The sequence below is a fragment of the Protopterus annectens genome, chromosome 2.part1 (assembly GCF_019279795.1).
Source record: "Protopterus annectens isolate FY-2018-M chromosome 2.part1, PAN1.0, whole genome shotgun sequence".
NCBI classification, from domain to species: domain Eukaryota; kingdom Metazoa; phylum Chordata; order Ceratodontiformes; family Protopteridae; genus Protopterus; species Protopterus annectens.
In genome coordinates this window covers 727,693,153-727,719,632 of record NC_056729.1, presented here as the reverse complement: position 1 = coordinate 727,719,632, position 26,480 = coordinate 727,693,153, and the positions used below count along the sequence as shown (strand labels likewise).

Sequence of the window (26,480 nt, the reverse complement as noted above, 5' to 3'; positions counted from 1 at the left end):
AGTCAGTGTCCTCTGTTAAAGACTCCAAGGGGGAGTAGATGTGCTTCATCTTGCACTGATGCTTCCTGGGAATGTCCTCCACACTGTACTCACAACAGGACTCGAAGGACTGGGAGAACCCCTTCTTGAGGGGTTGACTGGAAGCTCTCTGGGGGGGCTGACCATAGATCAGAAGGGGAGGAGAAAAGCTTTGATCCATCAAGGATTGGGAAGGGCCTGGTGGATGAGGGATCATATCTCACGGAGTAGAGAAAGCCCACTCTGCTGCCTGGAATGCCAAGGATGCAGGGTGAGCCCCCAAGGCTGGAGCTCTTAATGAGGAAAGAGAGAAGGCCACCCCAGATCCAACATCGCCAGAAGGCACTGGGCCTAAGCTATCAAAGGCCGAGGGTCCCAGAGGAAGTGGCAGCTCCAAGAAGGACAAAGTAGAAGCTGAGACCAACTCTAAAGGCCCAGCATCGATCCCTCGGATCCAGGACCCGCTCTGCTCTGATAAAATCTGAGCTGAGGTAGTCTGGGACACTGTCGGAATTGAGGAAAAAGATATTCCCCAATCCAATGAAGATCCACTCTGGATCAGCAGAACCTCCGACTCCGAAACTGGAAGGATAGGAGGAGTAGGGGGCTGAGTAGTTGGGGTCGGAGCTCTCATGGATCCAGTGTGGGTCAGAGAGGGCAAAATCCCCACCTGGATCTCGTCTTTGAGGAAACTCCTCATCATCCAATCCATTTCTGAATGTGTGAGCCGAGAAAGACTTAGAGGATAATGAAGACTGGGTAGACCGCATCGGTGACCCACCTGTCCTGGAGGTCTGGGCAGGAGCGAGAGGCTTGCTCTGGTATGGAGAATGGCTACAAGGTCTATAATCTGAGTGGGATTGGCCAGAGATGAGGAGTTATGGATCTGGATAACTTCTGTCAGCTCTGAGGTACTGCTCAGATCCAAGGTTTATGGATCCAGCAGGGAGGGAGGTTTAGCTAGCACCAACTCCGCCATAGCTGAGGGACTGCTTGGATTTGTTGAGAAGCTCAGAGTAGATGGATCCCATAACTTCCTTCTCTTTTCAGAAGAAGAAGCTGATGTCATCGGGGAAACAGAAGGGCATTGCTTCTTCTGAGAAGGAGTCTGGACTCCAGAGGTGGCAAGAACCCCATGGAGAATGAGCTTATTCCTCCTGTCTGCCAGGGCCTGGGGGGTTGAATGCCAAGAAGATATCGCAAGGCATATCCAAATGCCTGGGCCCAAGCAATAAATGCACCTCTTGTGGGCATCAGATTAGGGAGTATTGTGCCCACAAGAGGCACATCTTTTAAACCTTGCATTTTTTTCTGGCCTGACATGGCTAAGCAGACATGTGCACACACACACACACACACACACACACACACACACACACACACACACACACACACACACACACACACACACACACACACACACACACACAGACACACACGCATATACACACACACACACACACACACACACACACACACACACACACACAGCACTAACACACAGAGGCCAGTCACACGCTAACACTAACTATCCAAAAACAACTAAAAAAAGTGGGAAAGCTTTTTTTTTTTTTTAATAGGAAAGAACTAAGAGAAAGAAAAAAAGAGAGAGAGAAACCAGGAAAGGGCAGGAAGGACCTAATGCCAGTGAAAAACTACTGGCAGCATAAAGGGAGAGCAGGTATAACTGCACTAAATTATAGTAAGATAAATTTAGACGAAAGTAGAGACAAATTTGAAGGAAAGAACAGCCAAAAATTGAAAAATAGCTACCTTGGAAGAAGAGGCTCAGAATCGTGTCTGGACTGTAATGGTGGCAAACGAGATCTGAGGGTTTGAAGGGAATGAGGCATCATGGGAGACGGGGGAGTTTGAGGTTCAGATCGTATGTCTGAGAAATGTTTGGCTTGGAGCCGAGGACTTTGTGATGCATAATGAAATGGACAACATCAGATCTTGTGCTTGAAAATCAGTGATAGTGTAACTCACGGAAATTAAACACAACAGCAGTCAAAGCTTTAGAAAGAACTTATATCTTTAGGCTGCACCACAGTATTCATAGACAATAAATAAAATTACAATTATGGCTACTGCTCACTCATTTCTTGCTACTCCACTGATTCCGATTCCACTTGTAACATGTGTCCCTCATCACCTCATTGTTCTGTAAAGTTTGGACATAGTATCTCTTGTGTTTGGGATTGATTGGTATTACCTTTATGTTCCACTGCTTGTTGTAATTGTTCCACTTTTATTGTAAGCCAGGCTGAGCCTGCAATTAGTCATGCAGTGACCAGCGCTCTATCCTGATAACTAAAATGTAAATAAAATAAATGGCTGCATCATTTCCTTTAAGAGGACGGGGTAAATATGTGTAATCATTTACACAAACATAATAATTTCATTTTTCACATTAGCCTGAGCAGAAACAATTAATTCCATCACACTTAATACCATCGGTTCATACCCATAAAGGTGGTATGTTTTGAGCTGGGTTTCCTGCTCAAGACCATACTGAACAATTGCTAACAGTTGAGGATTTTGTCTTTCCCTTTAAATAATACTACGGCTATGGAGATTCTTTTAACATTATTTCTGTTTAGTCTTTAACTTCAATGCACCATTTATTATTTAATACATTCTCTGTGTCTTTCTCATGCTTCATTCTAAAAAAATCTGTTCCAATGGGTAACAGTCCTCGATGTGGCATGTAATCACATGTAGTTGCTGTCCCACGGTTCTAGGTATCCTCTGGGTCCTCATAGCAGAAAGGGTCATGACCACATAGCTTCTACTATACTCACATGAAGGAGAAGTTACTCCACCAAACCATTAAGAGTTATTTAGTCTTCCGCCACCATAGCAACAGCTATAATTAATTATTCCTTTATGTATATGCTATCCTTTGCATTTCATGCCATTCTACTCAAGTATTCTCATTTATGTCTTTACAATTTATTAGTTCAGAACCAATAATATGTTTAGCCCTGTTGAGTTAATAAAACCAGCACATGTCCAGCATTCTGATAATATTAAACATGAAGCCTCTCATATAACTACTGCTAACTTTCTATATCAATTTGCAGTCTAGAATATCCAATAGAGCAGGTTTAGTCAAAATTTCTATAATTCATAAAAGAACAATGTATCCCTTTTCTCAGTTGAAACTTTTATTAATTAAATATGCTTTCCTTCTCTAGATTTTATATACATAAATAGATATATAAATATATATGTATATATTTTTCTTGAGTAAGCCACACATTTAACACACACAAACTAGTAATGTATAAAATAATATGATTATTAGAATAGTTAAGACTTAAAATATTTCGTAAATCATCTTTACAATAAATGTTAAGTTATTCTGCATTCTGCATCTAAAAATCTTTAACCATCAATAATTCCCAAGCAGTAATATGAACTTATAATTTAGTAGCAAGCTACAATGAGTTTGTTCATTTGATACAGTACAGCACAGTGAGGAAAATGTACTTGTGTATGTTATTAAACAGAGTAATACATGCCAGCCCCATATATATGTTGTGATAGCTAGGATAAATGAAAATATGCTGCACAAGTATACATACTGCAAAGCAGAATTATCGGAGTTAATTTTGCATCAAGCAATATCAGACAATAACAGAATCTGATAAAATATTACAGAAATTAAAACAGGCAAATATTTATTAAAACTAGCCATTTTTGTGTGAGAAAATCTGTTGCTTAATAGAAATTAAAATATTACATATTATTTTCAGGTAACATAAATAGGCCACTAAAATTCTGTGACATCATCATGAATTCGCAACATAATAAGGCCACTATAATTTTGTGACATCATCATGAATTCAACCTTATATGTTTAAAAATTTGGCATTACTGATTTCAAAGATTGTACCTGAAATGCAACCATACACAACAATATAGGTTCACTCACTTAGCAAGCATGTTGAAAGAGATAACGGAAATCTTAATGCAGCAATACTGTGGTCTTAATTAGTTATACCAGCTGCCAAAGTACAAGTCAAAATAATTATATGTTCAGTTTGTGTACAAATTATGAGCACTTCAAACTGCATTTATAATTATGAATCATTACATGAAAAACTCTTTGATGAAAACAGTTCAGGCATAATTGCATTTCTGTACTCACTGATACTTGAATATATATTTACTGCACTGCCATTAGACACGAAAACCATTTAATGTATTGAAACTTACCTCTGTCACTGTCATACAAATAGGCAAACCTGTCCCATTGATAGTACTCAATCAAACTCAGGAGTGCTCCCTTGAGATCAGGCCTCATTTGAATGATAAATTGATGCAAGCCATCAGCAGGGAAGCTGGGAGTGATGAAGGACACGTGCAGGGTTCCACAGAATGATGTTATAGTATTTACAGACTTTTTGTCATAAAATCCAAAAATAGCATACACGCCTCTTGAAAACTGGGAACAAACTGTAAAGTAAAAGAGAAACATGTGAACAAGATGGCATTTCAATAGCCAAGAAAATATTTATTTTCATAATCCTCCAAAGCAGCAGCATTATTATGTACGATAAGTTTACTATTCTAATAATTATGCTAAGAGTCAAACTAATAGAATAGTGACAGATTTTAAAGATAGCAATAATACTGCATAACGTTTTCATGTCAACCAGAAAATTTTCAAATGATTCACTAAACATAATGAGCTATTATAAAGTTGGAAATGATGTGTAAATTAAAAAAGAAGTACTGTGTTTTAAAGCAGATTGAACAGCTATGTATATATGCTGTGAAAAGTTGCACGTGTGCCACGGCACCTACTACACAATGCCAGTTTTAATGCGTATGTACCATAACACCTACTACACAATGCCAGTTTTAATGCACATGTACCATAACACTTACTACACAATGCCAGTTTTAATGCATATGTACCATAACACCTACTACACAATGCCAGATTTAAATGATTGGTGTTAGTGTTATTCAGATACAGTGGCGCACTTGTATGAATATCAGTGCACCAGATTTGCTTTAACAGATTCTGTATAGATGTTAACAGCTCCAGATCAACAGATGGAAAATGTTTCTGCTGCAGCTGAGGACATAAAATAGAACAACTGATATGCAACAATGTGCGGCAATCTCTATAATATGTGTAATTCTCAAGGCTGCTCTTTGCTGTAATATAACTATATATTTTGGTCTTGTTTATTGATGAGAGAAAAATGCCAGGTCACTGTTATAAATGTACCTTTAATGCATCAGTCTTCAAGCAGTTTGCCTTTGTTAGAATAATCTAATTACAATTTATATATCTTTTACATACTGTTTCATCAAAGAACCAGCTAGTAAACCAAACTAGTTTCATATCTATTCATTTTATATAATGAACAAGTCCACAAATGAATTACCCAATTATTTAAACCACCATCTTATCGTATCATGAAATACAGTCGCAGATATCAGTTGTAACTTCCTCTCTAGTCAAATTGGATAATAATTCAGTTACATTCACCGGAAGACTGAAGCTAGAAACATCTTCAAATACCTCAGTATTTAGAGATTATGTGAAGGCTAACCTACTAAACTTGAGTGATGACCTGGGTAAATTCAACATTCCCCTCCAACCTGATGACTCCACTGTACATGTGGAACCTTTACTGCCAAATTCTATAAACAAATAAATAACTGCATATATATATATATATATATATATATATATATATATATATATATATATATATATATATATATATATATATCTGTTTCCCTCTAGAGTAAACACAATTACAAATTTAGAAGTAAATCCCCTACAGTGGAGCCCAAATATAAACAGGCTTTACAATAGAAAAAAAAACATTGTATACAATAATAAATGTAACTCTCTAGATGTCAAAATGATGTTCTATATATACTGATCACTGTTGCAGTAGCCTAAGCTATATGGACTATATTATGCATAGAGTATAACAGCCAGCCAGCTTCCAAAATTTGAGGGCACCCTCCACTCATCCAAGCCATTACTCAGCTTGAGCTCAGCTAACTAGAAAGACAGGTTTGGGTGCCAAACCATTGAGAGCTCTCCTACCACCTAACAAATGCTCCTTTCCAGGCTTCACAGGATCAAAGGTCAGCTTGTGCTATTCCATTGCTGGGCAAATACGTTTCCTTTGGGGAAAAACCTTCCACATTTATTTATTTATTTTATTTATTTATTTACATTTGTTGACCGTGAGTGCCCGAATGGGCGTAGGTCCATTTTCAGCAGAGGCCCGGGGAGAAAAGCTCCACAGTTAAAATATACAGACAGTAGTTACATTGGATTTACATAGCGATTAACAATTTGATTAACATAGCAATTAATTACAAACATAGTTACAGATGAAAAACACAGTACATCAGTAGACAACTAGAATCTTTATCTGCTAAGTACATAACAGACATTAACAATTGTTACAATAAGAAGTTCCTGCTGTGTAATAAGTAGTAGGCTTATGAGCATCCGAGCTTGCTGTAATCAAGGTAGTTAGTGGGGTGGAAGGAAAGATAGTGGTTGGATGGGGTGGGTGATATTAGAGTGTGAGTTGCAAGGGCATAGCCAGCATGTTTTTAGGTGTGCTTTTAGTAAAGTTTTGAAGTGGGTGCATGATGGTATGGAGGTAATTGTGGGTGGGAGAGAGTTCCATAATTTGGCTATGGCACAAGAGAATAGTGCTTCACCAGCAGAGTTATTGGCTTTAGTGATCTGCAAGTGATTTTTGTTGCTGGATCTTAGTGGTCTGGTGGTGCGATAGGGTAGGAGTAGATTCTGGAGGGATGGGACATTTAGTGGATGGTTTACTAGTTTGTGGGCGAGTGAGAGTTTATACCATTGGAGGAGGTGAGAAAGTTCAAGCCAGCCCAGTTCAGCAAGTGAGAGACAGTGGTGACTACGGTAGGATGCCCCTGTGGCGAATTTGGCGATTTTGTTGTAGCAGGTCTCTAGCTTGTTTAGATCACATTGCCTTAGGCTGGTATATATTGGAGAGGCATAAAGCAGGGTGGAGATAAGGTGGGAATTTGCTACTGAAATCTTTGCTGCTTTGGTGAGAAGTTGCTTATTTCTGTATAACGCTCCTAGTTTTTAGTGGACTTTTTTTATGGTCATGGATATGTGAATGTCAAATTTTAGTTTGTCTATTTTCACTCCTAGCAATTTGGTGTGTTCTGTTGGGTGTATAGTGGTGTTGTCTTTTCCTGTGATGTTAAAGTGAGAGTTGTTTTGAGTATGTTTGGTGGGTTGTGAATGTTCTAATTTACTTTCCTAAGTGAGAAAGTACATTTTAAGCTAGGAAAATGTGTTTTATTGACTGTCACGTGACTTTGCTGTACTTTTGAACAGAAGTGCACCATTGTGTTTGACAGCTTAAAAGTTGATTTAAATATTCTAAGTCTATTGTTTTCTGTAGAGAAACTGTTTAAATTACATTTTGGGGCTAGTGAAGTGCATTAACATGCTTTTTATTGTGTCTTTATTGGGAAAGTGACTTTGTACTACCTTTGAAGTTTTACTAACTTGTGCTGCTTAGTTGCTTCAGGAAAAGGAACCATTTTCAGCTTGGCCATGAAACAAAATGCCAGTCTCAAGGTCAGTCCTTCTTCAAGCCACAAAAAGAAAAAGTTAACTAAACAGCCTTGTTGTCACAACAGGCTGGCAATTTGCCTCAATCACAGGTAGGTCACTCTGCTGTGGCCAAAGTTGTTTCCTCAGACTACTTAACTTCTTCGCTGATCCCTCTGGTGTTGCCATGCAGCCACTATGGCCGAGGTTAGCCATACCCCCCTCAGTGGGCAAGGGAGAGCTACTTTTGTTGGTGTTGAGAAAAGGGGAAGGAAATAAGCCCCTGCTTAACTAGAATATAATGGCAATCCCTGGGGAAGCTGTTGTTGTCATTAAAAAGCCTGTTTACTCTAACTTTCTTCTCAAAAATAAGGAGGAAACTAAACATACAGCTTCTTCTGCTACATTTTTACTAACATGAATAGTTTATTAGTCTGGCTTGGGGTCTTGTAGAGGTTATTGACCATTCTCATCAGGTGGTTTCTGGTAAGAGAAATAAGGATTCTTCTTTTCCTGAAGAAATTCAAGAAACTGAATCAGGAGAAAAATGTGATGGGACAGATACAGATCTTTCTCCTCAGAATTCTGATTCAGACTCAGAACAGAACATGCTATCTGAATCTTCCTGTCAAGGACTATCTTTCTCTGAGACTATTTCCAGAATGTACCAGTGTTTTCAGTAGGAGAACACTGAGGTTTATCAGTTCCTCAGAAAATTCTATGAAATGTTACAACTGGAATTCTGTAAACTTCCTCCAATTCCTCCAGTGCTACTGGCATTTGAGGATGTGTTTGTCACAGGCTATGGTTTCCCTAACAGCTAGTCTGCTGCACCTATGAAGGCAGATAGAATGTACAAAGTTCTCCATTCTTTCAAACTGCTATACACTCAGCCCAAACCTGACCCAACAGCTACAGCTTCAGTTGCTGCCAAGCATTTTGGTAATTCTAATCCTGCCCTTAAGACGAAGATGGTAAAACAATTGATAAGTTTGGAGGAAAAAGTGTATGCTGGAACTTTAATGTTAACAATTTTGAATTGTCAGGCACATATATTAAATTTAAGTCTGACTACTTGTGAAAGTATGAGGACTGTTCTCACCTCATTTTCTTCTTGTGAGGAAAAATCTGCTTTGTGTGATTTAGCTTCTTTTATTTTTCAGGTCACTCACTACTCATTGTTTAAAGTGTGTTTAAGTCTCTGAAGATACTACAAGTAGGTCTATCACCACTGGTACTGTTTTGAGAAAGTTTGCCTGGCTGCATTCTCAGAAATTCCCAGATGATGTAAAGAACTGAAATTTTAAATTTACCTTTGGAGAGAGATTTAGTTTTTGGACCCTGTACTGCGATTTGAGGCAAACTGATAACAGGGAATCTCTCAAATTTTCAGACCTCCTTCTCTAGATTTCCCAAGTTTTTTTTCTGCTTCTTCATCCAGTTTTGGCAAGAAACAAAACAGTTTCAGCAAAATGCTGGTAAGCAAATGTTTAAAAATCAATAGCAAAGAGATTATAAAAAGGAATCAGGAACCCCAGAACAAAGTCAAAATGACTATATAATGGACCTTACGTAAATCAGGAGGTCTTCCAAAAATTGATACATCTGTGGGGAGCTCCTCAGGGGGACCTGTCTGCCTCATCCCTGAACAATCAGCTAGGAAAATTCTACTCCAGCACTCCATTTAAGAAGACCTGGAAGAGAGATGCCTTTTCCTTTCCTTGGACAACAATGTTTCTGTACGCTTTTCCATTCTTTCCACTGATACCCAGGGTATTCTGAAGATTAAGTTGGAATCCTCCAAGATCACTCTGGCGATGCTCTTCTGGCCCGGGCAACAGTGGTTCTCCCTTCTTTAGGAAATGGCCAGGAGCAATTGCCGCAAGCTTCTTCCCAGACTGGTTCTACTCACACAAGAAAAGGGGTGTTTGATATATCTCGCCCTCAAATAACTTCACCTGACTGCCTGGGTGATAAGGTCTTAATACATTCTAGGCACCTGTTTACTGAGGACATGTAGCAGGTACTAATGGTAATCCTGCTACTGGAAAATCATATGTTAGCAATTGGGAAAGTTTTTCTAGTTGGTGCCAAAAACATAACCAATTTCCATTCAGGGCTAGTGTTTCTGTGGTTTAGAAATATTTGTTTAAGTTACTTTCCTATGGCCTGTCTTACTTTTCTATCAAGGTTCATTTGCTGGCCTTTTTAGCATGGTCCCCCTCTTTCAAGGCATTCCCTCGTTAAAATGTTTTTGAAGGTGGAATTGCATAAAAGACCGCTATGAAAACCAGGCATCTTAATTTTGTACTAGACAAGCTAAAACTTGCTCCATTTGAACCACCTAATCTGGTTGACTTGAGTTTCTTAACTCATTAGAGCCAAGTGATGCCTCCAATTGCTTCTGCAGTTACATCCTCCTGACACCTCTTGGCGTCAAGTACTGCATGTTCATATTTGCATTAATAATTCCAAAACCATGCTATATACAAAGTATTGAAAGCTTGCACAATGACAAATACAACCATATTGATATCTGACCTCTGTGTAGTGCAAGTAAAGAGATATTAATTGTTGTTTGCATAATGTTTATTTATATTGTCATAAATTTCATGTTTTTTTCTAGATATCTTGACAACTTAGAAGCACAAACAGAACTGCTTAGCCTCCTATGAAAGCTCTCAGCTGGATGAACAAAATGTTGATGACAGCATGTATGTAACTTGAATAGCAGCTGAGATATTGTAAGTTGTTTACAAAACATTACAAATATAATAGTTATTTCTGTTACTGTAATTTATAACATTGTGTTTATGATCAAGAACCTAAAGAATCCCATTACTATAACTATATTTTGTGATGTAGAATTTGAAATGTACACATTTTAGTTACCCCTATGGTTTCCGAGATATGAATATTTGTTTGAAATGTGACAACATAATTTTATTCTTTCAAGAACCTTAGGCAGCCAACTGGAAGTTACAGTGCAACCTTCCAGAGCTCCACTGGAAGGAATGTGTTAGAAAACAGATTTACTAGTTGCTCTGAATTCCACAAGAAGATTGTCTGAGTTGTCAGTTTTTATGATGGTCATCCTTATCTCATTTTCCACAGAGACAGGGTTTCCTTGAGAACTGATCCTTCTTTTATGCCTAAAGTGGTATCTGGGTTTACTTTAAACCAAACTATCTCTCTCAATGTGTCATTCCCTGAACCCCAAATGTAATGTACTCCATTGTTCAACCCTTAGGCCAATCCTCTTAGGTCCTGGGATATGATCTTTCCATTGTATTTGGCACTTATTAGACTGCTCATTGAGTATAATACCACCTTCTGTAAATACCTGCCCAAACACTTAACACAGCTTGAATGACCACCACTACCCTTTCTGAACAAGAAAACCATAAACACTATACCATAAACACTATACTGACCACCTCAAAGTCTTGTCCCTCTTCTCAGAATCATAACAGGCTACTGAGGGACAATCTCTGCTTCATATACAACAGCCTCAACAGAACCCATCCTCTCAGATATACTTCACATCCACAAATCCAGTGGTGTCATAAATACATGTTCAAGAGATCTTAAACTCTATTAAAAAATAAAACATGTTGGAGGGATAGATGTTTATAACAGAGAATACCGCTTCTTTGTAATCATCTTCCTCTCCACATAAAGCAAAGTGCTTCTCTTACTCTATTCAAATGTAATCTGGACAAATGGATGGTAAACCACAAATTCACCCCTGGTTTTGTACCCTTCTCCCTTATGGTTAGAGGTAACATTAAATTTTTTGCTAAGTTCTGGGTTATTCATACTTAAATTATAAAGGCTAAAAATGTCATGGGATACAAGACTATGCTTCTAAAGATCTTCAAGGATCAATAGCTTAGTAAGTACCCATAAACCAATGAATTTATGACCTGATACTTTCCCACAAATCACACTTGGTATAGATGATTAATTTAAGTGCTCACTTGTTTATTCAGTCATTCAATTCTCTACAAAAAGTGCCATATTTAAAAATAACCAATGATTCCACATTCATCATCTTTCTGACTATATTCTCTCCCTCACCCCCCAAAGAGGTAAATTTTACTTGAAGTAATATTATATATTTCTGAATCTATCCCCCAGGGCCAAACTTTACTTGATGTAACACCATATATTTTTCGATCTTTCATACTCCCCAGGAGCCACACTTTACCTGATGTGATGCCATCATTTCTGAATTCAGACTACCGTATTGCCACGAAAATAAGACCTGGTCTTATACTCTTTCCCCCACTGAAATACACATTAGGGCTTATTATCAGGGGATGTCTTATTTACCCCCCCCCGTACAACAATCTACATTAATTCATGTACAAAAATCAACATTTATTCATGTACACAAATCGACGTTTATTCGTGTTCTTTAATATATTCTTATTATCAGGGGATGCCTTATTTACCCCCCCCCCGTACAACAATCTACATTAATTCATGTACAAAAATCAACATTTATTCATGTACACAAATCGATATTTATTCACATACAAAAATCAACATTTATTCATGTACACAAACTGACATTTATTTGGTACTTTTCTGTTATTGGGCAACAGTTCTAAGTAACGCATTAACAGTTGTGAGAGAATTCTACATAAACAGTGCAACAAACATTTCAACTTCAGAATATCTACACCTTGGCTTTCACAGTGCAATATTTCATGCTTAACAGAAAGTGCAGAAAAATCTCAATACATGTGTATTGCAGGAGGGGAATAAAACTGAAAGCAGAAGCAATCCATTATGTTACCCTGATAATGGAAAAGTTATTTAAATACAGTCGTCATCTTCTTCTGGGACATTGTCATAAGTCACCAACCCTCGAATTCAAGCCCGAATTTCTTGCGACTCTATTTCCTGTAGAAACATTGGCCCCAATCTGTCATGCCTAGCAACAGAGCTCTCCTTAAATGAGCACTGCTTGTTCAAGTAGCCTGCTCGTAGTGCATTGGCAACACAGCTGTCAGTGATTTTATACCATGAATTTATCACCCAAGTCATGACCTCTTGCAGGCTAGGCTTCACAAAGTTTCCATGCTGATTTCTCTCCATTCTGTTTCAGTGTAGTCATTGAGTTCCATGCACAAATGGTCCTTGAATGGCTTGTTTATTGCAATATCAAGAGTCTGGAGATAAGCAGTCATTCCTGTGGGAATCATTATTTGATCTAGCGTGCAAGGAATTTCTTCATGTCTTTAGCGCGGTGAGTGCTGGCTGTATCCCAAACTAGCAGACCTCTTTCGCCACCTCGCAAAACAAGTGGCAGCATTACATCGACCCACTTCCTTATAACTGATTGTATGCACCAGGCTTTTTCAGTTTCAAGAATGTAAATGCCTGAACCACATTCATTCTTATCTTTCTTGCCCTTAATAATGATTCTTTCCATCTAGATGAATTGCCAAAATACAGGTAACACATGCACTCTCGTAACTAGTGGAGGGAATGTAGATTAACGAGGCACCCCTCTGATCAATTGTTGTTTGAGATCCTTGGCCCATAAACACTGCAGTTTCATCCATAGCAATCATGTTGGAGAGTTGGTATTTAGAAAACTTGATGCCATCATCAAAGGACTTGAATGCAAGTGCACATTTAATAACTTCAGTATCTTCCAGCTTGAACAGTGTTGTTGATCTTCTTAGAGACAGTTCATATCACTGAAGGAAGCCATCCAGCCAATGTTGTGATGCTTTGAATTCTTCTGGGGATATTTCTAATTGTGGTGCCATTGCAAGGCCAAATGCTTGAATATCAGCCCTGCGCACAACCAAAGCCTTTGCTCTCCTGTTAGCAATCTATTCACAGATGATGTCTTCCAGGTCTGGAGATAATGGTTGCCATCCTGATCCACACTTGGATTTCTTAGCATTTCCCTCGTCAGCCTGTTGACTGAGGTTATCGTACACTACACACCATTTTCGGACCATTTGGAAATCTAACTTTTTTTCTTTGCAGAAAGCCGTCAGATTCTTTACCCGGGAGTCCTCCATAATTCCTTTCTTGTACTCGATGGAATAGCTCTTTCTTTTTGCACTCATCTTGTCGGGGGGGGGGTTAATTGAAGACTTACGAGACTGGAGTGGCTACACAAAATGGCGACGGTTAAGAAGATACAACCACAGCCGTTCATTATCAAGTGCGCACGCTTTACGCGCATTGTCTGTACTTTGAGGAATCAAAGTACACCTGCCGGTGTTTATGGACCAAGGATCTCAACCATCAAGTGTGAGTGATGATTAGGGTTACAGTAAGAATTGTGGAGGACTCCCAGGTTAAGAATCTTACGACTTTCTGCAAAGAGAAGAAGTTGGGTGTCCGAATGGTCCAAAAATGGCAAGCAGAGTACAATAACCTCAGTCAACAGGTGTCAATAATATTATTATTTTATAATTCAACACATCCATTGTGTGTTGTTGACAATCTTAACTGGGGCTTATTTTTGGGGTAGGGCTTATATCATGACCACCCTGGAAAACCATGCTAGGCCTTATTCTCTGGTTAGGTCTTATTTACGAAGAAATACAGTACATATTCTAGAACAGGCAAAACAGTACCTGCTGCAAGCATTTTTTTTCCTAAAAAGCCACCAACTCGTTGGAATACACACGGCAAAGCAACACTTTAATAAAAAATAGTAAAAATATATAAAACATGAGCGCTTTCACAGAGTCCTCTCTGCTTCCTCAGACATACTACAGTAACTGCTGCTCTTGTTTAAATAATGATACATCTGTGTCAAATCCAATCAGTTGACAGTATCTTGAAATAAAAATTAAAAAGACATACACTACATAAACAATCAAATCATAAAAATAGTGGACTAAAAATGTATGTAAAAAAACTGTAAAAGCTTGCTCTATAAAATTAGATAGTGTTAAAGCTGCAAAATATATGTATAGATGTTAAAATATGTGACTGAACATAATAATCAATGTTTCAAAGCCCTGTTCCTGAGAAAAGGTTTCAGTGAAACCTTACTATTTAGTCCAGGTGGTCTGTCAGCCTGAAATCTAATTATCCATTCTTGTTCGGTCTTATTGTTCATGTTCCCACCTCTTTTATTTTCTTGTATAATGTGTAGCACTAGAAATATGAAGGTGTGTGTGGCTCCCTCCTTTATAACATGCATCGCTAATGCACTTGTCTCTTTTTTATTTTTAATGTCCCTTACATGTTCTAGGACTCTATCTTTGAGCAACCGATTAGTTTTGCCTACATAGTAGGCTGGGCATTTTGTACAGAGACCAAAATATACAACATTCTTACTATGAGAGTCTGTTTAAAAGCGTGTATCAATGCTGAACTTTCTAGTCGGGTGTGTATACTGCCCCCCTCCAAATATGAAGAGGTAGGCTGTACACCTTTTACGCGGAAAGATACCTAGCCTATCAGGCCTTGCATAGTGGTCTCCATCTAACTTCTTGTAGCACAACTGTCTTTTTAATGACATGTTGTTTTTAAAGGTAAAAGATTGCGTAGCCCCTATGACACCTTCTAGTTCATCCACATTTAACAATATGCCCCAATTATTTTTAATTATATCACAGACTGTACTGATATTACTTGCAAATGTTAATGGAATATGTAATACATCATTCTCTAGGTTCCTGGCTACTGTGGTACTGGTGGCATAGTTGCTTTGGTTATCCTGGCTGATTCTCGTCCTGTCATAATAGGGCTTATACCTCTCTTTTCTCTCATTCCAAGCCACTTTAATTTGTTTGTCTATATCTCTGGCTTTATATCCCCTTTCAATAAATTCATGTTTTAACAGGGTAAGTGCCTGAGACAAATTGTCATCATCATTATATAGCCTCATGCATCTAACTATCTGTCCTTTGATCACATTGGTTTTAGTGTAGTTAGGATGCGTACTACTTCTATGTCCCACTATCAAGATACTGTCAACTGAATGGATTTGACACAGATGTATCATTATTTAAACAAGAGCAGCAGTTACTGTAGTATGTCTGAGGAAGCAGAGAGGACTCTGTGAAAACGCTCATGTTTTATATATTTTTACTATTTTTTATTAAAGTGTTGTTTTGCCGTGTGTATTCCAACGAGTTGGTGGCTTTTTTGGAACATTATACTTTTATCGTTGGTTACTTTATCCAGATTCAGGGGATTTGTGTTTGATAGTTTTGTATTTTTACCCCTAACTGGACATGGCTAATGAATTTGAGGTGACAACCTATGTCAAGGCAGCCACAAATGTGGGGCCAAAGGATCGAAGGAATAGCCAGATGAAGCTGAATGAGAGACTGAACTCCATACTAAACCCTGCTGTTAATCCTTTACTGGCTGAAGGTATACTGCGACAAACTGACATTTACTCTAACAATGATAATAATCAATCTGAGAATTTTTTGAAGAGCTTTAGAAATCTTGAGAATACGCTATATAGATATAAGCGCCTTCAGTGGCAACGTTTTCACTTTGAAGCATCGCTAAAGTTTAGAATTGCACCCAGAGGCCTTAGAGTGTTAACAATGCCCAGTTATGGACATGCATACCCTGACCTCCTTAAACGTTGGCAAAGTCTTAACCTAGAATGTAGTGCTAAGTATATGCAGCTTCTTATAGATTACTTTAAGCCAGAAGAAGATGAGCTGCTTAAAGAAGTTAATATACTGCACAATGACATTTTTGATACATTTTCTGGTGAAATAATAGCTGACAAGATTGATCAGCTGCATGAACATATTAGCCAATGTGAGAAACGTCTCTCTAGTACGAAAACCAAAAAAATACATCGAGATTTACATGATTTTAAACTGGGCAATGTGCTCATGGAATAGAAAGAGGAATACACAGGAAACACTTAGACAACAACCAGGAAGTGGGCATGACTACATCAGCAGTGAGCAGAGAGGAACAGCAGTGACAAGCACACTGCATATAGATGCTGAAAACTCCATTTTCAGTGACCTACAGCCCAGAAAATCATCTTCAGATGCTGTAACTAGTGTTGGTGCTAGCACTTCTAAAGTTACAGCAAAAACAACAACTAGAAGTGATGAAATACCAGTTTTTAAACCAAAGAATACAGCACTGGACTGTATTAGCTACATAAACAACACTAGTGACTCCAGCATTCAGGAATGCTCTTCCAAGAATACAAACGGGACTTTTTTTGTTAGAAAAACCTTTCCCAATATGAGGGAGGTCACGCAAGTGCCCTCAGTATGGCAAAACACGGAGACCCCAGAGTGTGGATGACCAGAACAAAAGCAAACAGGTTTGACTTTTAATATTTCCTCCATTTCTTTGACTGAAGCACAGAAAACTTTATTGAACAGAGGTTTGAGTTATGTACCTGCCCAGAGAGCAGACTCGGTGAATGTGTTAAAAGAACTGACGCTGTTTGTCAGTACACTGATTTTAAAAACTATTTTTTAAGGTGGATCCAATGAATACAATGTTTTTAAAAAACCCAGTACTTTTGTTCCTCCCAGCAATTCTGGGATTGATTTATTCACTGATATATGCGAAAAACAACTAAGAAATGTGCTCAGTAATGAAGCTACTAATGTTTTTATAATTTATCTAAATGTGAACAGCAAGCGTTAAATGACTTAAAAAGCTTTAAAAGTGCTGAAATACGCCCAGCAGATAAAGGTGGAGGAATTGTTATTTTAGATAGAGATAAATATATTGCAAGTATGTTAGTACATTTAAGTAACACCGATACCTATTGAGAGATACCTTCAAACACTGGACCCCACCCAGTTTGGGTTCGTGAATGGCCACTCTTGTCTCCTGAATCTGATTGACTTCTTTGAATCAGTCTCCAGAGCCATGGACAAGGGTAAGGTGGTCCACACAGCCTATCTAGACCTTGCCAAGGCCTTTGACACCATCCCCCACTCTGGAATCATAGATAAACTTACAACACTGAGCATTAATCCCTACGTCACCCAATGGGTTGCTAACTGGCTTACTGATAGAAACCACACTGTAAAAGTAGTCGACTCCAAATCCAGCTCCAGACAAGTGATAAGTGGAGTACCTCAGGGTTCAAGCCTGGGACCACTCTGGTTTGGCATCTACTTCTCTGAAGTACAGGCCAACACCAAGGGACTCTGGCTAACAAAGTTTGCAGATGACTGCAAACTGGGAGCCATTATTGAATCCCCAAATGATGTGGATACTCTACAAAAGGGCCTTACAGAAACAGATGCTTGGTGCCAGAACCATGGGCTCAAGCTCAATGCCAAGAAATGTGTAGTTATCCCCTTTGGGAAAAAACATGTACCCATGAATTACCACATAGGTGGCAGTACACTAAACACCGAAGTGTGATATGAGGCTTATGGACACAGGTGGACAGTGGTCTCACCCTCGATAACCACATCGCCACAACAGTCAGGAAATCCTTCTATGTGGCACATCTCATCAATAAGGGCTTTTCATCCAGAAAAAAGGAGGTCATTGTCCCACTGTACTCATCCCTCATTAGACCCATTATAGAATACAACGCCCCATTTGGAATGTACCTCTCAAGACATCTGCAACAACTGGAAAGGCCACAGAAATACATCACTAAAAGAATCACAGGCCTAAAGCAGATGCCCTACGCTGACTGCCTTAAAAACTCCAGCTATACTCTGTCGCATATCATCTACTCAAAGGCGATCTCTGCTTAACATACAAGGCCATGTCAAACCCAGAGCTATTGGACATGCTACACTTAAAGAAATCCCAATCCCTCAGAGCCACACGCTCCAGGGATCTAAACTTTGTCATCACAATAAACAAAACATGCTGGAGGGATAGGTTCCTGACCCAGAGACTCCCCAGACTCTGGAATAGACTGCCCATACACGTCAAGCAGAGTGCCTCTTTGACCCTCTTCAAAAGGAACCTTGACCATTGGATGGGAGAAAGGAAATTCACCCCGGGGATCACGTCAGTCGCCCTGCTAGACATAGGTCCAGGGAAGTAAATAGTGTGGGAAGAAATAGCCAGGGAATTGTTAAGGCTAGGCTTGTATAGTCCCTAGGGCTGATAGCCTAGTACCAACCTATGAACCTATGAACCTATGAGATTTCTGCAACTCATGTTAAAGCCATTACAGATAGACTGCAAGTTTTTTTGTTTGACATGTTAATAACAGGTATGATTTCTGAGCCACTTTTTGAATACTTCAATATAGAGTACCCAGTGACTCCAATAATGTATGGCCTACCAAAAGTCCATAAAAACATGGAAAGTCCACCCATGCGACCTATAGTATCTAGTCGGGGGTGGGCGACAGAACCACTGTCGATATATGCTGAGAAAAACCTGCATCCTATACTTAAGGAATATACTACTGTCTTATTGGACACTAAATATTTTTTGAGAGACCTAAGTGTACATTTGGAGGGTATAGATGACCAATGTTGGCTTGTTTCTCTCGACATAGAGTCCCTTTTTACAGTTATTCCCCATTCTTGGGGTATAGATAATGTAAGGGAAATACTCAATAGAAAAGGGATAGAAAATATCAAAATTCGACTCATGTGTACCCTACTTGAGATCATCTTAAAAAATAATACCATTATATTTGGTGACAAGTTTTATATATAGAAGCTTGGCATGACTATGGGCACTGCCTGTGCCAATAGCTATGCCAACCTAGCACTTGTACAATGGGAAACTGAGAATATTTTGACAGGCAATGTGTTTGCTAAGTCTATTATAAGGTACAAGCGTTTTGTGGATGATATTTTTCTGTTGTGGCATGATAATGAAGATAATTTGCAGCAATTTTTAAATTTCATTAATACCATTACCCCCTTTTTGAATTTCACATACACATACTCAAATAGAGAAATAGAGTTTCTAGATGTAAAAGTTACAAGAGATACACTCAATTATGTTCATACCTCCATGTACAGGAAACCCATTAGAAAGAATAATGTTCTACATAGTAGTAGTATGCATCCTAACTACACTAAAACCAATGTGATCAAAGGACAGATAGTTAGATGCATGAGGCTATATAATGATGATGATAGTTTGTCTCAGGCACTTACCCTGTTAAAACATGAATTTATTGAAAGGGGATATAAAGCTAGAGATATAGACAAACAAATTAAAGTGGCTTGGAATGAGAGAAAAGAGAGGTACAAGCCCTATTATGACAGGACGAGAATCAGCCAGGATAACCAAAGCAACTATGCCACCAGTACCACAGTAGCCAGGAACCTAGAGAATGATGTATTACATATTCCATTAACATTTGCAAGTAATATCAGTACAGTCTGTGATATAATTAAAAATAATTGGGGCATATTGTTAAATGTGGATGAACTAGAAGGTGTTATAGGGGCTACGCAATCTTTTACCTTTAAAAACATGTCATTAAAAAGACAGTTCTGCTACAAGAAGTTAGATGGAGACCACTATGCAAGGTCTGATAGTCTAGGTACCTTTCCGTGTAGAAGGTGTACAGCCTACCTCTTCATATTTGGAGGGGGCAGTATACACACCCGACTAGAAAGTTCAGCATTGATACACGCTTTTATATAGACTGTCATAGTAAGAATGTTGTATGTTTTGGTCTCTGTACAAAATGCCCAGCCTATTATGTAGGCAAAACTAATTGGCTGCTCAAAGATAGAGTCCTAGAACATGTAAGGGACATTAAAAATAAAAAAAAGACAAGTGCATTAGCGATGCATGTTATAAAGGAGGGAACCACACACACCTTCAAATTTCTAGTGTTACACATTATACAAGAAAATAAAAGAGGTGAGAACATGAATAATAAGACTGAAGCCTCAGAACAAGAATGGATAATTAGATTTCAGGCTAACAGACAACCTGGACTAAATAGTAAGGTTTCACTGAAACCTTTTCTCAGGAACAGGGCTTTGAAACATTGATTATTATGTTCAGTCACATATTTTAACATCTATACATATATTTTACAGCTTTAACACTATCTAATTTTATAGAGCAAGCTTTTACAGTTTTTTACATACATTTTTAGTCCACTATTTTTATTATTTGATTGTTTATATAGTGTATGTCTTTTTATTTTTTATTTCAAGATACTGTCAACTGATTGGATTTGACACAGATGCACCATTATTTAAACAAGAGCAGCAGTTACTGTAGTATGTCTGAGGAAGCAGAGAGGACTCTGTGAAAGCGCTCATGTTTTATATATTTTTACTATTATTTATTAAAGCATTGTTTTGCCGCGTGTATTCCAACGAGTTGGTGGCTTTTTTGGAACATTATACTTTTATCGTTGGTTACTTTATCCAGATTCAGGGGATTTGTGTTTGACATTTTTTTCCTAACTCTGCAGTAGAAATTTAGTAAAATTTTGTCCATGACATGGAGGACATGTGAAGGACGAATTGCAAATAGGCAACACTTTCCTTATCTAACCACATGACTTAAATTAAATACATTTAAAATCTTTAGTATAGTTGGCATAGAACCTGAAAAACTACTGGGAAAAGTACAGTTTTTCTAGACAGTGATTGCACACATGGTTAGAAAGTTGGTTCATCTCTATTGGAGGCTGCAGGAATAATAAGGCTTGAAGAAATGAGGGGGTCTTTTTGCTATGTGTATGCACAGATACATAGATATATATATATCCCTCTTAAAAATAAATTCAACTCAAAATTCAAAAATAAACCCCTGTGGTAGAACAGTAATACAAACAAGCTATACAATAAAAGAAAAAAAAACTCACTGCATGCAAAATTAAATCTAACTCTCAATAAACCAAAAAGATTCTTGCTAAGTTAGACAAGGACACTGAATCCTGATCAAATAAATCAAAGCCAGATATGAAGTAGAAATAGCCACCCATGTGAAAGATAATCACAAAGCCTTCTCCAAGTAGTTTAGACATTCTCAGTAACAGTGCCAAGCACTGTGTAGAGCTAATACACTTTCCCTCTACAAACATCACCCATGACCCATCTGAAGGGTAACAGTATTATTTATTTATTTATTGGTGCTTGTAATATCATGGTACTATATTGATCACAATGGAGTAATATCAGGAATACATTTGGATAATATAATCACAACAGCACAGATAGAAATTAATATTCTTTGCATTAAAACACAGCTACAGTAATATATAAACACTAGGCAAAAATCCATGGGGCTATACAATTTAGATGAATAGAGAGGGAAGTAGAGGATAGAGTCTGGCTGAGAGGTTATAGAAGAAACAGCGGCAGTTTTCCAGGTAGGAATCAATGAAGGGAAATGTTATGTGATGTGGGCTGCGAGGAAGCACCTGCACTGGGCTTGTTTGAGGACATATGTTTTAAATTGTGATCTAATTTTGGAGTAAGAGAACATTTTTTTTCTTGAGAGGGGGAAACGATTCATAGAGTTTAAGTGCAAGAACAGAACACCTATGACTGGAAGAAAAAAGTGTATTTTGGGGGAATTGTTGTCTGGGTCCTAATAAGAATTTTTCTTAGGCTGTAGTTGGAGGAGTTGTGCTTTGTTTTGCAGGAAGGGGAGAAAAGGTTCAAGATGTTGTAGTTTAAACTGAAGTGACACAAGTAAGAGATTTGATCTTTGCTTGAGTGGCATCCATTATCTTTTGTGAAAGTTAAACAACTGTGATCATACATAGAAGAGTTTGTGGTGAGCAGCATATTTTGTGTATCTTTGCATTGGGCAGCCACTAGAAAAGGCAGACCATATTCAAGCTATGCTACAAGGATTCCACTATTAATGGCAGATCTTGATTGAATTATTAGGAAATTAAACATTTTCCTGGGTTCAGAAAAAGAAAGTATCGGTTTACCTTCTGTTTTTTTTCCATGTGAGTTAGGAAGTTCAGGGTTTGATCCAGCCTTAAACCCAGGTATATGCAGAATGTTAATGTTTCAAGTAGAGTTTTTTAAGGTCCTTATCATCTAAGGAGTTTTGTGCGTGCTAAAAAAGCTTATTTTTTATTTATTCAGTTTAAGAACTTTGTACTTGTTTATTCTTTTTTTAATGAAATGGAGGCCATCAAATTTGTTTTGAATCTCTGAGTAAGGGGATTTGGGTCTTTAATATAACTGCATTATAAACATATAAAATCAGTGGAAGATGACGGAGGTCATATGCAAGTTTATTAATGAAAACTGAGAAAATGAACAGACCAGGTATGGACTTTGTGATATTCATTCTTGCAGTGAAGCAATGGAAAGGGTGAAAAAACAATCTTTACCATAAAAGATCTATTGGATACTAAGTCTTTGAATCAAGATAAGATATCCATCCTTATACCAATTTCTTTCATGTGGTCAAGAGGTCAAGAATAAGGGTATTATTAGTGAGGATATAGGCCTTTGTTGAGTCTTTCACTAGAACCCCAGTAAGGTCAACATCATCCATGTTTATTAGGATATCTTCTGCAAAAGATTTTAAAGCTGTCACAGTGCTACAGCATGTCAGGAAACCATGTTGATTTAAGGAGAGAAGGTAGCACTGTTGAATGTATTTTAAATGCTGGATGTAGATTTTTTTTCAAATATTTTCCAAGGCTAGAAAAAATAGAAATGGGAATAAATGGAGTGTATTTTCAGGACTGAGCTGTGTAGGTGGTGGTGTGACCAATGCTGTTTTCCAGATGCTGGCTATGATAATTTTACATATACAGAGACTGTAAATGTTTAGTAAAGGAATAGCTAGGAAATATATGGAGCAGAATATGAAAGGGTTTAAAGTAATCAGCCCTGATGTAACATCTGGAGGAATTTGGTCCAGAAGAGGTTCAGCATCTTTAAGTTTTATTTATTTAAAAGCAAAAGTAAAAGGTTGGCATGAACAAGTAAAGAGAAGGTGGATAGCAGGATGGAGGGGAAACGTCTGTATTGAGATGATGCAAATTATCAAATTTATTAATGAAGCTGGAGCTCAATAGTTGGCCTTGTAACCAATATAAGATGTCAGATGTGCTGTTGTTGAAAGGAGTTTTACATCTTTCTTCATTCAACATGTATTTAGGGAAAGCAGTTTGATTTGAAAAGGTTGGCTTTGTGTTTACATACAGATTGTTTGGGCAGACTACATAGTAGGACAGACTATTTTCAAATTTGTGAGGTTGGTGTTTGTTTCCAACCATGCCGAGATTCATTTCTTAGGTTTGTAATGTGCTAAAGTTGCTTTGTAATCTAGTCATTTTTGTTGTGCTTGAGAAGCCCTTTAGTTAAGAGAAACACTTTACCCCAGAGCTTATATAATGTCCTGCACATTTTGGATCTTTGGAGAAGAGTACAGGGACCAATCATTGCAAGGGATCGGAGACTTTAGGTTGTTAATGTTAGATTTGAACTTTGGTCAAAAACAGATTAATTTATGGTAATGCTTTAGAGATAGGGTGCTAATTCCAAACGTAATGGAACAGTAATAATTAGATTTGGAGAGATGACTGGAAATGTGATTAGAATATCAAAGAGTGAATAGTTGTTAGAGTGCAGCTTTGGCTGAGTTGGCTCAGTAATTAATTGAATAATGCTGAGATCTGCAAGAAGTTAAGATGCACCATTAAAACATAGGCTGGAAGTTAAGATGGCAGTCCCCAAGCATGTGCTTGGAAGAAGATGCTGCAATGCCATGAATGAGGGATTTGTAGTTTTTTTAAGTGAGAGAAAGGAGAGGCAGATATGCAACTTCAAGTAAGAGAGGTTTGGTCTTAAAAGCCAAAAGCTTTATAAGCATCCAGTTTGGATCATAGTCAGAGATGATATTTGCTTTGGCAATAATCTTTGGATTAAATGGCTTTTACAAAGCAGTAATGCTTCTCTGCCTTGTTCTGTTGCCTGGTCAGCCATCAAAATGATAGTTATATTTGGTGAGAAGGTAATAAAAATTTTAACTATTAATTTTAAATAGGATTCAGTAGCAGTGCTAATGCTGGGAGAGTGAGAGGAGTGAATGGCATTTATTTAATCAGATTTGTTAATGATACTGTGAGTATTTGCTAAGGTAAAAGTGGTGCAGGTTGTGTTAACACTAATTTGGACTGTGGTTAAGTTTATCAAGGCTGAGGTTAACTTCTATATTACTTTTAATTAAAAGCATATTTAGCATTGTTGCAAACTTAAAGAGACATTTGTAGATTTAGTTAATGTGCTATGAGGGTTAAGTGGAGCTGGGATTGACAAAGTACTTTAAATTGCCAGTGGTTTAGTATAAGGACAATAGTGGTAAGGAAATTGTTATGATTGTCTGAAAAATGAGTGTTTGCAATAGTGTGGTATATTGTTGTGTTTGTAGGGGTGTGTTAAAATACGTTAATAAGTGGAAAACGCATCCTTACAGCTCCATATATTGCTGCCATTGGAAATACAGTGTACAACCTCTTGTCTGCCAGCACTACTGTAAATTCATCATACTTCATTTAGTGGCAACCTTTGACATTAACAAGAGGTCAAAGGAGGGCTCTGCCTCTTGCTTTTACTTTTGTCAGGAGCCAGACTGAAAGTAAGAAGTTATGCCTTATGGCTATGTTGTTGTTACAAGGTAATGTAGCAGAACTAGGCAATGGAAGATATGATTTATACAGCTTGCAGGTGCAATATTATGAATGCATACATTTGCAGGTAGAAAAAGTGGCTAATTTTCCCTCCATAAAGCCAGCATGGAGTTGCCTGTTTTGTTTTTGGTTTGTACTGAAAAATAATGCATCTCCTTCCTTGGAATGTTTGCATTCATTTTTTTATGTTCATTTAGCACTCTGTACTTTATACTTTCCATGGAAACCACAGTAAATGACCAGTGTGAGTATCTCATCATGTATTGGATGACTTTTTTAAATGTGATACATCACAGTTACTAAAGAGATGTGTACAAATGACCAGCAGTTACAATTGCATTTCAAGGGCCATTTCCATCCCTGAAACTTCATCTTTCCATGGTGCACATGCCACTCTTTCCTCAGGAACCATCATCATTATAACTGTAAATCACATCTAAGATTAGCAAACATATCCAGCCCTTGTCTTGGCCAGAATTTGCCTATCTAATGACAAACACACTTCAATTAACTAAGTCATTGGTCATAATTGTAAAGAATCATTACACTAGGACAGGAGGCTCTGTTATAGCTTTTTCTTTGTTATATATTCTCTTATTTCTCACTGTTTTAGAGTGTCACAAATCCCACTGGCACACCAGAATAAATACCAGCTGCAGAGTGGCTTTGTTTTATCACTGTTACAATTTCAGTCTTGTTTTTATTTGTTTGCATTATTTTATTAATATATTTTGTTAACCAGGTTATTCAGCCGAGTTGAGGCCCATTTCCAGTGGGGACCCTGGGAACACTGTCTGGCTAGATGTTTTGCTCAGTCACATGATAGGCAAATGTAGACTGAGATAATCAAACCAAAAACTATAGGATAAAGTTCACTGATAGCTGACAGATGTAATCCTCTGTATTAACTGCAATTTATCATGATTGTGCTCTTTCCTCATCAGGAATAGAGACTGGGCTGGGATATCAAAATGTATAACTAAATGAGTTTATGGTAGGGAAACAATATCTAAACACTCACAGATACTATTTTGTATTGATTTAAACCTAATAAAGACAAGTGTGAGCACTGCACCAAATTTAATATCGTAACCAAGCAAAATCACTGAATTCATTTTTGGCTGAGAAATGCTACAAAGTTCTCAACAAGAAATCTAAGAAGAAAAACTCAGATGAACCAGTCAAACAATTTAGAAAATAATTGAATCTCCTTATAAAAAAATCTTAACCTACTAACCATAATAAAATGTATTTGGATTCCCTTTTGCAGGAAATTCCTTACCAACAGCGCTTTTGAAATACACA

General features: G+C 37.8%; 1 protein-coding gene across 4 annotated transcripts in view; it reads right to left on the bottom strand.

The window, feature by feature from the left end:
- The window catches only part of GRIA2 (glutamate ionotropic receptor AMPA type subunit 2), a 1,022,901-nt gene that overhangs the window by 739,666 nt on the left and 256,755 nt on the right, over positions 1–26,480 (bottom strand). For all 4 annotated transcript variants that reach the window (XM_044062451.1, XM_044062449.1, XM_044062448.1 and 1 more), the window contains exon 3: positions 4,243–4,482. In XM_044062451.1, coding sequence (XP_043918386.1) covers positions 4,243–4,482 — 240 coding nt within the window. The remainder of the gene's footprint in view (positions 1–4,242; positions 4,483–26,480) is intronic.